Source organism: Tupaia chinensis, unplaced genomic scaffold, assembly GCF_000334495.1.
Source record: "Tupaia chinensis unplaced genomic scaffold, TupChi_1.0 Scaffold145257_1, whole genome shotgun sequence".
Taxonomy (NCBI): domain Eukaryota; kingdom Metazoa; phylum Chordata; class Mammalia; order Scandentia; family Tupaiidae; genus Tupaia; species Tupaia belangeri.
The window spans coordinates 2,740,515-2,756,207 of NW_006205117.1; the positions used below are offsets into that span (position 1 = coordinate 2,740,515).

At 35.6% G+C, this 15,693-nt stretch overlaps 1 protein-coding gene across 1 annotated transcript in view; it reads left to right on the forward strand.

Annotated features, from left to right (window-relative positions):
• LOC102480137 (fibrocystin-L) overlaps positions 1-15,693 on the forward strand; it is a 98,844-nt gene that overhangs the window by 5,386 nt on the left and 77,765 nt on the right. The window contains exons 3-6 of the mRNA XM_006167933.2: positions 6,749-6,893; positions 8,320-8,428; positions 11,919-11,976; positions 13,186-13,279. Of these exons, the coding sequence (XP_006167995.2) occupies positions 6,749-6,893; positions 8,320-8,428; positions 11,919-11,976; positions 13,186-13,279 (406 nt within the window). The remainder of the gene's footprint in view (positions 1-6,748; positions 6,894-8,319; positions 8,429-11,918; positions 11,977-13,185; positions 13,280-15,693) is intronic.

Sequence of the window (15,693 nt, forward strand, 5' to 3'; positions counted from 1 at the left end):
AAGTGATGTTTATGGCATTGCTTGCGTTACTGTTTTGCTGTATACTTATCTCCAGATTTATCAAGTTGCATATGTTAAATATCTATAGCTTTTTATGTGTCAATCATACCTCAGTAAAGTGATTTAAAACAAAAATGACCAAATACTGTTTTAATATAGGGTTTGGGGTGTCCTTGTATACAGAAATTGTATAAAGCATTGCTAATAAGTTTGCAAAATACTCCAGAGCTCCAATAGCTACATGAATGAACTTAAGCAAATTCTATTTGAAAGGATCACATTCATATAACTCTCTAATACTGTCTCTGATTAGCAGATACTTCAGTTTTTAGTTGCAAATGGCACTAATTTATTAAATCACACAAGAAAATTTTCTAAATGAAATTGTAAATTCCAAATGATTACCTAAATGTTGGTCCCATATGGCTTTTTAATGTTTTATTTTTGTAAAAGTTAAAAGAAAGCAAAATACAGAAATGCTTCACGTAGGAAATGAGACCAGCAGATGTAGTAATGGTTATGTGCCGAACTCCCACATAGTTGACAGCAGTACCAGTCCCGGACCAGACCGGTGGTTTGAAATTCACACCGGGCACATGTGTATGTGTCCCCGAAATCCTGAGAGGAGAATGGAAGAGAAGGAGTTGTTGTATAGCCATCTCCTGGTGTGTGTGTGTGTGTGTGTGTGTGTGTGTGTGTGTGATTGCTTGCTTTCTGTCTCTGTGTCTCCAGTGAGCACATGTTCCCTACAGTAAAAAGCTCTATTAAAAAAAAAAAAAAGAAAAAGAAATGAGTTCTCTGAAAGATCTACTCTTAGCATTGCGGGATATCCAAGTGACTTTTGTCTATTTCCAAATGTGATATTGACTCTTAAAACAAGAGTTTAATAACTGCATTACTTTTCTCAAAAAGCTATACTTTAAGAGCCAAAGATTTTACAGTGATGTTACCCAAGTAAAGATGTTTTTAGCAATGTCATTATTGTAGAAATAATTGTATCTACTTCTAAGATAACTGATCTGATGAAGAGCATTGCCATCCTGAAAAGTTCTGAAGTGTTTATAACTATACTGCTGTTATTTTATAATTATACCTCATATTTTTCAATTGTCTTGATATCATGTTCCTTTTTACTAAAAAAATCAGTAGGATGAGAAAAGTAGCACTTTACTTTTGGCTCCTTTTTTCTTTTTTTGAAAGCTATTTCCCTATTATAATATCTGGCATACACATTTTGTTAAAATAAAGGATTATGTACTTTTTACAATATTGTGCAAAGCAGATGCACTTTAGTCCAGTCTGAATGGCATTCAGTTCCATCTTTGCCATTTTGTATTCTACGTCTCTGAGTCTTAACTTCTTCCTTGGTAAAATGCACCTATAGGGTCAACAATGGTGTAGAGGTTAAAGCAGCTGGATCCTACATGGCTGACTGAGTGGTTCACTCCCCCTCAGGAGGCTTGAATAACATGCCATGGACCTCTTGTGCATGCCCAGAATTCCAAGAGAAGAATGAAGGAGAAGGGACTGTGGTGTGTCTATCTCCCTTGGGGAATGATTTCTCTTTCTCTGGCAAGCACATGTGCCCTAGCAGACAAAGAAACAAACAAAGTGCCTCTTGGAACTATTGCAAATATTGAAAAAGATGATGTGTCTAAAATGCTCATTACTGGGTCTCTCTCCCTCTCTCTCTCTCTCTCTCTCTCTTTCTCTCTCTATATATATCCTAAAACTTAGAGCCATGTATTATTATTTTTTGCATTTCTGTTACAGTCTTGGCTTCATTCTTTAGAACTTATCTTCCATCTGTCACATTGCTTTGAATGTTACCACTTTTAAATAGGTTAACTTCTCTGTATTACTTTTTCTTTACTAGAGAAACCAAAACAGCCTGCCTTGTACAGGACAACAGCTGGCTTTAACAGCTCTGACATTTTCCATGAGAGCAGCACAGGCGTTACTTTTGGATTGCTGCTATCAGGAGACCCAGGTTTTCGTGCCTGGCAATTCCTGTCTCCAGTTTTTCTGCAAAAGAAAAAAAATATACACCAACTATCAGGAATTTCCATTCCAAGCCTCAACCTTTTATGTTTCCAGGGTACACCCAACCCTTCCTGTAATCTCTGTGCTTTGGAGTACTTCCAGTGGTGTCTTCTTTATGCCTAATTAGTTGTTTAGAATTACGCTCTAAATTAAATTTTTTAAAGAATGACTCTCTTATATTTCTTTTTAACTCTTTTGAATCAGCTTAAAAATGAGAAATATTCCTAAACTTGTATTTTTGTAAGCAAAATTTATAATGAAAATATTTATGAGTCCTCTCTGGGTTCCTATTTTTCCATAACTTGTTCTCTTAGGACACTTTCACATGTATATATTTGATATTATAGCAACTTCTAAGTTAAAGATGGTTTCATCTTTTGTTGGCATTATTTTTCAAAATTGTAGTAGTTGTCTTAAAATGCTGAAGAAGAGATGTTACCTTATTTGTTGATATGGCATGTACCTTATAAAAAATAAATATGTGTATTATCACATCCTGAACCACACCACAAGTAAAACTTTCCAGTCTTTAGTTAGTTGCCAACAACCCTCACATGTCTCCCAAATTCAATGTGAACTCTAGAGATAAGCAGAAGTTTGCAAAAGGAAGGAGTGGTTTATAACTAGCTTGCTTTGGTATATTTTCATGTGTCTTCTCACAATTCCTCTTTAGTAGTAGCTGTTTTTCTAGATGCAAAACTGAAAATCCAGGGCTACTATCTTTTCATATGTAAACTTGATGTTTGTACTTTAGTCTCTGCTGCATGAATCATTTGGTTAAAGTTTAAGTTCAGAGAAATAAAGTGGTATTTATTACAATGGCTACCTTTTATTGAGTTTATGCTTGCTTTCCTGTATGCAAAGGAAAGGAGAGGAGAGGATAAAACTAGTATTATAAATAATACATCTAAATTATAATATTATTTATAGTATTATAAATAGTGTTACACACAAGATTTAAAGGAGTTAAGTCTACATCTCTGGGTTTACCATTTTGTTCTTTTCAATGTTAAGTTTATTATCATTTGAAGGATGGTGTAGTGTACAGGCAGTTAAGTTCTGATAGCTTAATAGCCCATAAATTTACATATAACATGGGTGTAAATCCTCTCGCATAAAAGAAAAAGTTTTATAATTTCAAATATAGCACTATCAACTTGGCTGTTTTAATGCTAAGTAACTGTGATATTAGAAGAAAAACACTGTTTTTAAATGCACATATTTTTAGAACTCAGAACTTGGGAATTTTAGATGTTAAAGTAATCTAGGCAAAAACTGTTTATTTCCTAAATTAACATTATTCAAAAAATATTAGAATATAGACAACATCAGAGATGGCTGCACTTTGCATACAAGAACAGTCTAAGTACTTTTCAATGCTTTTATAAGAAGAATGTCTAATTATAAGATTTAATTATTAATAACAAATTATCCAATTAATCTTCTTTATAGGCATTGTTTATTGGGTTAATTTCACAATCAAATCTTCTTTTAACAATATAAAATGTTTTTATGTGGCATAAAATACTAAATCTGTGTTTAATTACTTCCAAATATAGTTTTGAATTTTCATAAATTTATAATAAGGTTAAAGTAACTTTCCACTCTGTTTCACATTGTCATTCCTCTCTTTCTTTTGGCTCTACCCATTAGCATACAAACATACTGTGACTTTACCCACCTGAAAAAAAGCAAAAGCAAAATCACCAACATTCTCCTTGCTCCATACTCCTTCCCAGCTACCACCCATTTCTCTGCTTCCCTTTATAGTAAAACTCGTAAAAAAAATATTACTCGTATTTGTTGTCTTCACTTATTGTCCTCCACCTTTCTGTTAAAACCATTCCAAACATTTATCCCATCATTTATTCGATGGCTCTCTGAGAAGCATCTTTACTCCTGCCTCCAGTCTATTCTTAGGACATTAGCTAGTGAGTGATCTGGAAGAACGTAAGTCAGGTCATTCTACTCTTCTGTTTCAAAGTTTTCAGTGGTTCTCTCTCATAAAAATAATCTATAAACTCCGCATTTCTGGTCTCCTCTCCTGCCACTTCTCCTCACTCATGTTCTTCAGCCATACCTGCTATTATTTGAATCCACAAATGTGCTTCCGCCACAGGATGTTGGCATTTTCTGTCCCCTTTATCTAAAATACACTTATCATGGATATTTTCATGGCTTGCTCCCTCTGAAAAACACTACCATGATTGTCTATATCATGTGCCTCTTGTATCCCACTTCGCATATTTATAACATCATTTCTGATTTCACTTGTAAATGCTGCAGTGTGGTTCCTGGGCTCTTTTAACTCACTTTCTACTGTCAGCCTCCCTGATAGGCAGAGCTGTGCTCAGTATACATGGCCATCAGTGGCTTTACATGGAGAGAAGGGCATCGAGGGTAAGGATACACATGCACTCCTAGGAAGTGGTAGATGATTTGTTTGATTGGTTAGGGGTTGGTGGGAACAGTGCTGAGAGATTAGAAGCAAGAAGGAGGCATGTAAAAGGACTGATGATAATGAAAACTAAACATGCAAATCTACATGTCTCAGGTTAACTCTCATGAGAGAGTATCCCTCACAGAGGAGCTGAAACAAACAGACTGGAAGATTCATCCAGGAGCTTCTCTTCCTGCTGGCTCAGTGCTTGTGCAATGGGCCCATGAAGAGTGGCCATGGTCAAGGCTACAAGTGGTCCAACACCATGCACTTCCTTCCACCAAGGCTAAACTACCTATTGATAGTGCTCAATGCCTGACCAGAGACAGCAAGGACCAACACTATGGTCTCAATAGGATACCACCACTCAGAATGTCTACCCAGCTGCCTAGTGACAACAAATTACATTATTCCCCACCTCTCATGGGAATAGCATTGATTCATTGTTCCTACCACTGACACCTACTTGAGATAAGGGTTTGCTTTTTCTATCCACATTCCTTCTGCCAGCACCATCTTCTGAGAATCCGCAAAGTTAACAGCCATGGGATTCCATAATATATTGCCTTAGAATACTGAAAGTATTTTATAATAAAACAGTTGTGATGTTGGGCACATGACCATGCCATGAAACCTGTGTTACTCTGAAACATCTAGAAAAATGGAATGATAGAACAGCCTGTTGAAACCCTGTCTGAAATGCGAGCTTGGGAACAACTTCCTGTGGAATGGGATGCTGTCCTCCATTATATGGTATATGCACTGAACCAATGGCAGATGTATGCTGTGTTTTTTCAATAGATAGAATGCATGGAACTGGAAATAGTTGCTCTTTAGTATCACTCCCAATGACCAAGAAATGGATTTGTACTTTCAATTCTTTTAGCGTTAAGTTCTCCTGGAGTTGTGATCTGAGTCTCCAGGTAGAAAACAAATGCTTTCACCAAAGGTCCCAATATGGTTCCATGGAACTAAAACTACCACTACTACTGATCTGTTTGAGTTCACCAAGCACATTTAGTAGACTAGTAGAGATTATTAGTTCTGGTTATCATGAAGAAGTAGGGTTGTTGTCACTTATTGCAGATAGGGAGATGTATATCTAGAGTTCAGGGCATTCATGGGGGTACCTCTTGGCTTCCATGGTCAATGTGATAGGAAACTATAAATGGGCAATTGCAGCAACCACATCCTTAAAAGGCCAAGAAAACTAAGGGCTCAGAACTCGCAGGGATGAAGCTTAGTATCACCCATTAGTTGAAGTGCTGGCTCAGGGTAAGGGAAATCTACAATGGATGATAGAGATGAGCCTAAGCAATATTAATTATAAACTCAGGACCAGTCACGGTAGTATGACCTGTGGCTTGTCCCACTAAATCTATTATATCTATAACAGAACTCTTGGCTGGAGACTGCCTTGAAGACTTGGTGATGATATTTTGCTTAAAGCGTAGGGCACGAGCAGTTCCGTGTGGTGTAAGAGGTAGACTCTATCAGATGCCTTTGGTTCTCAACCTCACATCCTTTTGATCTTGTCTCTAATTCTAGCCACAGCTGTGACATTTGACTGAATCTATGCATCCAGTTTCATGCCCGAAGTTGCCATGGCATATTTTTGTCAACTGTCTAAGGACTTCTCTGATGTAGTGACTTAGAATGCTGGAACCCATATTGCATGCTCCTGTGTACAGGAAGTTACTTCCCCCTTGGGGAACTCTCAACCAGTGAGGACAGGTTTCATGAATAAATATATTTTGCATTGATTCTCTGATTCAATAAAGCATTCTATATTTTCTTTAGAAATTCTCAGCAAGATTGAGTTCTATCACCCTCAGTGGTACCTGAATTTTATTTTTCCAAATTTTATTCTCCTTCATCCCTGAGGGATCGCCTACAAAATAAACTATCTATTTGTAAGAATACACTTCAGATGTTGCTTTATAGGAGCTCGAGGTAAAGATTTCATCTTTCATAAAATAGTGTTTCCTTCCCCTACTCTCTAGCTTCACTTCACCTGCCTTTTTTCTACCTTCATTATTTCTACTAGAGTATCCAGTAATATATACACACATTAAAGCAATTTTTTCAAATATATTAATTAAACAATTGTGCTTCTCAAGAGTATTACAATCATAAGGGTAAATAGGAAATAGGTTAAATGTTTTCTTCAGGACTATTTATTTTTATTTCCTGAGTGATTCATTATTGAGTGAGAGTTGTTAGATCTCTGAAAATAGAACTGATGATTGCTTTTTTTTTTTCCAGGTTTTTCTCAAGCAAACCAGTTTAACTATGGAGTTGATGATGCTGAGTTGGGAAACAGTGTGCAATTAGTTTCTTCTTTCCAGTCAATTACTTGTGATGTAGAAAAAGATGCAAGTCATTCGACTCAAATTACATGCTATACTAGGTATATCTTAAACTTCATTTGAATCATATCAGAAATCACAATGATATATATTAGTATTAGAATAGTTTTAGCATGAGTAATGTATTTCTGAGTATCAGTTAGTATTTTTGATTTCACGCTTCTAATAATACTTTATACCTTTATTAAATTTGATTATAATACTTTTTCCACATAATGGCATGCTTAAATGTATTCTATGTCCTTTTACATATTATTAAAGCTGTTATACTTATTGAGCTCTTTTGGAAGATAAATGACACTATTATATTACAATGGTATGCCTCAAAATAGCAAAATTATGCTTTCCTATCCAGTTTGATTCACTTTGTCCAAAATCTCCACATAGTCATTAAGAGTAAAGATAATCATTTTATAGAGTGACATTTCAAGTCCCTTACTATCAGTCCAAATGTATGTGTATTAATTAGCAACTTAGAAAAAAACTTAAATCATTTTAAATTGTAACTTTTAATACCGACCTCAGAAACAGGTAGCATATATTCCAAAGGATTACGTTTACAGTAGGCTTGTTGGCTGTTTTTCAGAAGCAAAAACTTAGTTAGGGAGAAACTTGATTAATTGATCCATTTAAAAAATAAAACATAAAGTATCAAGTTGAAATGTCATTGTTTTAAATGATTACTGTTACATTAGTTGTTATTGCATTGGTTGTTCTATTTTTTAAATAAAAGTTTATTTTATTTAATTCATGAGAGAACCTCAACAGGTTCTTGTCACATGGCAATCCTGTTGCCTCGCCTTCCACCCAGCCAGGATCCTGGGCTGCAGCCCAGTGTGTTTCAGGTTGACCTAGGATCTAAACCCTGGTCTTCCACTTGGTCCAGCATTGCAGAGTGGTATGCTGCCACCTGTGCCACTGCAGCTGGGCCTGCTGTCCTTTGTGTGAAGCAGCAGTGTGTGTAGTCAGAATAGGCATTAGCCTGAGTTTCATTATACCAGAATTTGCAATATAGGGTGATTCAGGATGAAGCTCATCTTTCCATAATATAAACTTGAATTTAACTCTATATTGATCAGATTCTAGCTACTTTTTGTTTTGTTTTGTTTTTGCCATAGGTTGTGTGTGCTTGCTTGAGGGAGACAGAGAGAGGGAAAGTGAGAAATCCTTCCCCCCACCCCGGGGATGGGCATGCCAAATTCCTTTCTCCTGTGGTCTCCTCTTGGAATTTTGGGCATACACACACATCCCATATGATTTTCAAGTCACTGGATCTGGGATTCCAACTGGGGTTGGTCACATGGCAATCTAGCTCCTTAACCACCACACCACCTACTGGCCCCAACTAAATACTTTTTTTTTTTTTCCCAAAAAATGATCTGTGGTCCAGGGCAATCTTTTTCACTAATGCTATACATTAAATAACAGAATTATCATATTCCTCATATTTATTTACTTACCTTTCAGACCAATGCCAGAAGATTCCTACACTGTTAGAGTCAGTGTGGATGGGGTTCCTATCACAGAAAATAACACCTGCAAAGGTCACCTGGATAGCTGGGCATGCAGCTTCAACGTACGTGGGGCTCTCCTCTTTAATTTACATATACTCAATTTTGTTTTGTTTCTTGGAGAACCATGTTATTTTTACACATTATTATCTATTTCCACATAAAAATATATTAATATATAGCTAAGGATAATTTTCTTATTTTAATTATCTTCTGTAGTAACTGAATCTCTTTTGTTTCTGATTTCCCCCTCCTTTATGTTAATTTTCTTAGTTTTATACCTTCAAATTAAATTATTTTCATGTTCACATATCCCCCCTTCTTTCTTCATGTCTGCTTTTAGTTTGATCTTCCTTTTCCGTATTTTCATCAGACTTACCAACTCATTTCATTTTATTCTTTTATATTTGCTAAAGGGCATGCGTACTCACTGGAGAGAAACAAAGAGAGAAAAAGAGGGAAATTGAGAAAGCAACCCCCGTGGGGGTAGTCACACCATAATCCTTTTTTCCCATCTCTTCATCCTTTCAGGATTTTGTGCAGGCTTGCACATGTGTCAACATGTTTCTCGAGTTGCTGGGTCTGGTATTCAAACCACACAGTCAACCACGTAGGATCCACCTGCTTTCACTGCCATGCCACTAGCTGGTCCACTAATCTATTTTAAGTAGAAACATAATTAATTTTCCTTTCTATGTAATTTCTAATGTAATGATATGAAATATGCCTCCATGTAGCATACGAAACACTTGAAATTTAGTTGCCTAATACATTTTCTTCTAAGCATTATCCAATATATTTTTAATAAATTGTATTTATGGGGACCAGCAGTTAGTGTAATGGCTATGTTGCTGGACTCTCATGTAGTCAACTGAAGTTCAAGTCCCGGACCCAGTGGCTTAAATTCACATGAGGCATGTGTGCGTGCATGCCTAAGGTCCCGAGAAAAGAATGGAGAAGGGATTGTGGCGTGGCCATCCCTCCTGGAGGGTGATTTCTCGCTTTCTCTCTCTCTGTCTCTCTCTGTCTTCTCTGTCTTTCTGGTGAGCGCATGTGCTCTATAGCAAAAAACAAAAACAACAAAAAAAAAAAACCTCTAAAAAAATTGTATTTATGTTACAAGTTCTCAATTACTGAGTACTACAGTGTAAGATGAAGTGCTTAGGAAAACAATAATGACATCTGTCCTCAAGAATTTCACATAATTCACAAATATATTGCTCAATGATTTCTACATATCTCTAGCTCCCTTTTCTTTCTCTGGTTGTGAAGCCATGTTTTGTTTCCTAGTGCATGATACTTAAATGGTCTCAAAACCACCTAAATTCACAATATCTCAAAGTGAACTTTTTGGATTCCTCCTTAAACCTTCTTATTTCTCTGCTTGTCACTAATCAAGCCAGAAACCTGTTGGCTTTCTTTGCCTTTTATTTCAGTTCCATACTAATTCAGAAAGCAAATCATGATGTTCCTACCCTCTTAGCCATCTTTTTCCTATCCTTTCTCTTTGTAGCCTTTGTTTTGACCCTAATCTTACCTTTTCTCTTGGTTAGGGTCATATTTTTCCTTTCACAGTAGCTAATTCTTATTTTGCCATTTAAAAAGGCATTGGTAGGCCAGCCTATGCCTTATGGTTAAAAGAGTGGGGTCCCCACATGGCCTACGCACGGTTGGAGTCCTAGACCTGGTGGTTTGAGAAACACAATAGAGTTGTGTGCATGTCCCAAATCCTGAAAAAGGAGGGACCTTATGGAAAGTGTTTGGTCTCTCTCTTCCTTTCTCTCTCTGTCTCTCTCTCTCTCTCTCTGGCAAACACACATGCTCTCTGGCAAAAAAAAAAAAAAGACATTGGCATATATTTCTTTGAAAAATAATAGCTAATAATATAGCATTTACTATGTGCCAGGTAGTGTTCTAAATATTTTATAATTGTTAACTCTTGATTCTCATAATAATCTTCTAATAGTATACTAATATTATCACCTGTATTTTATGGATGATAAAACTGAGGCACTGAGAAATTTTATTACTTATAAAAAGTCATGCACATAGGAAATTGTAGAGATCAAGAAGTCTGAATTCAGACAACCTGACTCCAGAATAAAAAGTTATGCACATAGGAAATTGTAGAGATCAAGTCTGAATTCAGACAACCTGACTCCAGAATCTGTTCTTAACCTTCTGTTTCATATATGTACCTGAGTATCCCTAACAGGTATGCATTGGCTTCTTATGTAGTATCATGAGAAATTACCATTAGTTTAGTGGCTCACAGCAGCAATATTTATTATCACATAGATCTAGAGATCAGAAGTTTGACAACGGTCTCACCAGACTAAAATCAAGGTGGTCTAGGAGGGGCTGGTTCCTTTTGGAGACTGCAGGGGAGAATCTGTTACCTTGCCTTTTCTAACTTCTAGAGGCTGCCCACATTCCTTGACTTATGGTCCCCTTCCTCTGTCTTCAAAGCCTGCAGTGGTGACCAACTCCTCATCATACCCCTGAATAATCCAGAATCATCTGCCTATATTTTAAGTTCAGCTCATTAGCAAACTTAATTCTATCTGCAACCACCTGCCATAGAACCTAATATATTTGCAGAGATGAGGGCATGATCATCTTTGGGGAGCCATTATTTGCTCTACTACAGGTATTAGAGTTTCTATGGTGACTTCCCTGGAATTTTCTCTCTTTCATTTCTCATTTAGTGTAACATTTCTCGAGAATTATTCCTGGGTTGTTCAAGAAAATTATCAGTAGTGTTGCTAGTGAAGATTACTCTGCTGAGTCTTTTTTTTTTTTCCTCACATTTTGCTTCTATGTTTTGCCGTGTTATTTTTTTTCTTCATGAGCTTAACCAAAAGTAAGCTCTTTTTTATTTTATTCCACCAAATCTTAAGTCTTTACAAGAGAGCCCCATCACTGTAGCTTGGCTCACACTGTTAACAAAAGGAAGAATACACTGTAAAATTCCAGGCTATTTTGAACTGAAAGGGGACTTTTAGGAGATAAGGAAAAGACCCAGAATAATCAGAAAGTGTTCTAAGCTTTATTTCTTGTCTGTAAATGAACTATTTTGACAGTTATAGAGGCAGTTGAAATATAAGTAATGTAAGAAATAGACCCATTCCATAATACTAGTGCTATGGTTTAAATGTGTACTCCCAAAATTTATGTATTGAAATTTGGCTATGACAGAATTAAGAGGGTGAAAAGTTACTCTATGATGTTGACAGGTGGGGCCTTAGGAAGAAAATTAATGTAAGTATCAGGGTGAGTTCTTCATGATTGAGTATGTGTGGGTTTCTGAGGGGACATGGACAGAGACACACATGCTCTGCTTAATCTCTTGCCATGTGTTGACGTACACCATTTTTACAAGAAGACCTCATCAGATGTGGCCTTTTGACCTCCCAAAAGGAAGTAAACCTAAGGAAACCTCTATCTTTTATAACTTACCAAGACTCAGGTAGTTCTGTTGTTAAAAACACAGTACATTAAAACAACAAGGAACAAAATAGAGATAAGACAATTTATTATATTACTATTTTACAGGCAAAAAGTTTCAGAACCCCAACAATAAGGAGCATCACACCTTTATCTGGAACTCCAGGTCTGTTATAAGACAGTTAAAATACTGTTAAGTTTTGTGATTATTAGTTTATTTACTTTTTAGTATGTGAACTTATTATAATACCAGCAAACTTATAAATAACACTTTTCTGATTATAAACATTACTAAAAGTTTTAACAATGATTTTCAATGACTGGATCTTAATCAACTATACTGTATTTAACTTTCTCCCCAATTGGACATTAGCTTGTTTTCAGCATTTGTTAAAATAAGTATAATTATGTAATCCTCACAGTAATATGAGAATACCCTTTTCTGTAATTTTAACAATTCTAGATACTACTTTTTTCAAGTATTTACATAAAAAATATAGTAGGTTTTTACATTCCCCCCCAAAACTTTAATTTATGTGATTTTTTTAAAAGAGAGATTTTTACTATAGAACACCTATGTTCACCAGAGAGACAGAAAACAAGAAATCACCCCTGAAAAGGAAATGGCCATGCTGAGCATCAATCCCGCATGTGTTTTAAGCTGCCAGGTCCAGAACTCGAACCACAGTTGACTAGGTTGGAAGTCCAGCAACATAACCATTATGCCAACTGCTGGTCCCCTTATATGATGAAATTTATGCTTGCTGACCATGCATATTTTTCATTTTATGTATTACGTGCTCATCTCCTTGCTCATCTCCTTGCTTTAAAACTAGTCATCATTTTTCATATTAAGTTACAAAAACTGTATTTCAAGGATGTTAAGCATTTATATACCATTTATGTAGGATTATTTGCTTTAAAAATCTTTTGGGTTGTTGGAAAAATCATGATGCATATTTTTCTCTGCAAAAATACATCATGACTCTTCTGATGACTCAATATTAGTGATTTTTCTGTTATACAGACCAATTTTAATTTTTATTATCAAATCTATAGATCTTAACCATTGTTATTTCTTTTTTCATTTGTATATTATAGAAGATCCCACTACCCTGACCACATAACTATTATATACATTTTTTAAGAGTTTTTATAGTTTTATTTGTGTATTTAAATTTTATTTCATCTAGGAGTTATTTTACTTTTTGATATAAAGTAGAAAATTTTAAAAATAAATCACACATCCACCCAAGCAATATTTATTGAATAATTCATCTTGTCATTTCTCGATAAATACTGAGAAAATTTTTAGAGTTTTGATTTTATGTGTATGGATAGATATTCTTATGCTTCTTCATTTTTTTTCCTCCAGGTTCACTAATAACAATTCAAGGCAGAATCTTCACTGATGTCTATGGGAGTAATACTGCACTAAGCTCAAATGGGAAAAATGTTCGGATTTTGAGGTGATTTTTAAATGTGGAAATGTATTTTTATAACTTGTGTTAGGGATATGTTACTTGAAAAAATGATGGGTTCTATTATTACTTATTTATTTCATTTTTAGAGAGAGACTTTTTGCTATAAGGTGTGTGCACTCTCTAGAGTGACAGAGAGAGAGAAAGCAAGAAATCACCCCACAAGGGGGATAGCCATACTGCAATCCCATCCGCATTTGCCTCTCTGGATTTTGAACACACATGCACACACGCTCAGTGTGAGTTTCAGGCTGCAGGGTCTGGCCATGTGGGAGTCCAGTACTTTAACCCCTTTGCCTCCTCCTGGCCCCAGTAGGTTCTATTATATTAAACACTACCACAATGTGATAGGACTAACCACTATTTTCAGCCATATTATAGGAAGAAAAACAGATTATTGAATGAATCATTGCCATGGAAACCATGCTCAGTATGCCTTCCTTTTTGGTCTGATGTAATTCCTTCCGGTTCTGTGATGGACGTTATTCATAGAGGGCATGTGGCCACAAGTCTGATAGTAATTGAGTCATAGAACTTTATTAATGGCGGACTTTGTTATTTAATCAAACTGCCTCATTTTGCTTATAAAGAAATAGGTCTGGAGGTCACATAGCTTAGTCACAGTCAGTAACAGAACTCAAGTCTCCTAATACCCAACTTGGTGTGTTTTCTACTGCACTGTGGTGTACAAAAGAATGCTAAAACTAAAAATGGTCAATAACTCACCTGCAGAATAGGGATGGAATTTGGTTTCTCCATTTACCAGCTGTGAACCAGGTGGTAACAATGTCTATATAACTAACATCTAACGAGTATTGTTTTTCTACATGTCTCCCTCCTTTTGAGATTCTGGCAGATTACAGCAGATATAAACACACTAAATTTAAACAGTAATTACTAGCTATACTGCATCACTTAATGTTTTTAATGCAATATAAATTGTAATAGTTTATGTAGTAAATAAGTGATCATTTATATAGTTGGGTGATACCATATTTCTTCCTCTATTTCCAATATAGTGTAGATTACTATTTAGATTATTAAGAAGATATATTCATTTCTACAGTTCTACAATTTTGGACCAGAAACTAGTATTGTCACTAACGTGTCTTCCTGTAGCATAGATGGAGTTACCCCAATTTTGTCTTAAAAAAAAAAACTACTGTTCATTTTCTGCGGAAGGAAGAAGTATAAACTCTGTATTATGACTTTCAAGATCTTTCGTGCTTATTGAACGCATGTATAAAAAAGATAGAGTGGATAAATGGAATAACCAATTCAGAGAATTAAAGATAATTTTTATAGGATTTCTAGAGTTTGTTTTTAAATATCAAGGAGATGTATGCATGCTCACACATATGTAATTGGTAAAGTAAGCAAAGGTTTTTATAAATGAAATAAAGTGCTTTCTAGGATTCTATGAGGCAGAGCTCTCAGTTCAATCACATTTGTTTGCATCTCTAATGTTCTGAAAATATTCCTACTGATTTCTTATATGTAATAAAATAACTATAAACAAAAATAGCAAACATTTTATATATACAATTTAGCATGTGTAAAGATTTTGTCTGCTTTAATATAGTTCATATTATGAATGGTCCATATTCTTATTCTTAGATGGGGTTTTCTAAGACACCTTTTCCCATGTTGCCAGAAAGTAGAAAATCTAATTTTTTTTTTTTTAAAAAAAGACTTTCTTTCTCTCCATGGTAGCTGGAATTTGCTTACTTTTTAATATCAAGGAATTAATTAATAGAAATTATTTCTTAAAAGCACAGACTCCTATTCAGAAGGGACAACAGAGGTCATCTTGCCCAATCCTTGTACTCTGGGAAGCCTGAGATAAAAGTGTAGATGTTTGTTTTTTACTCCCCTACTAATGGGAAGATGAGAAGTTCTAGGAGATGCATTTATCTCATTTGCACCACATTCATTATGATAGTAGTGCTCTCAGAGCATTTTATTGTCTCTGAATTCCATTGGCAGAGAGGGAGTGGAGAGCAGTAGGCAGTGTACTGGGCAAGAAGCCTGGACGACTTTCTGCTTCTCATGAACCTTATCCACTGGGCTAGATTTCCAAAATTAGGTAAACTATAAATTACAAAGGATAGGAGATTTTAGTGTACAAGATCAGGCATGAAAAAAATGTAAATATATATTTAAGGCTAAATAGGATAGTGTTATCATAGACACACATGCCCAGACAACTGTGGGGATTTCTGAGCATGGTCAAGACCACAGACTGTAGTCAGACCATCTGGGTTTGAATTCCTACTCTACGCCTCATTGTCTGTGGTTTGGACAAACCATCTAACTTCCTGTCTCGGTTTTTTCATCTGTAAAATAGCTCATTTGCAATTTATAACTCATAAGACGGTTGCAAGGATAAAATGTATTAAGAC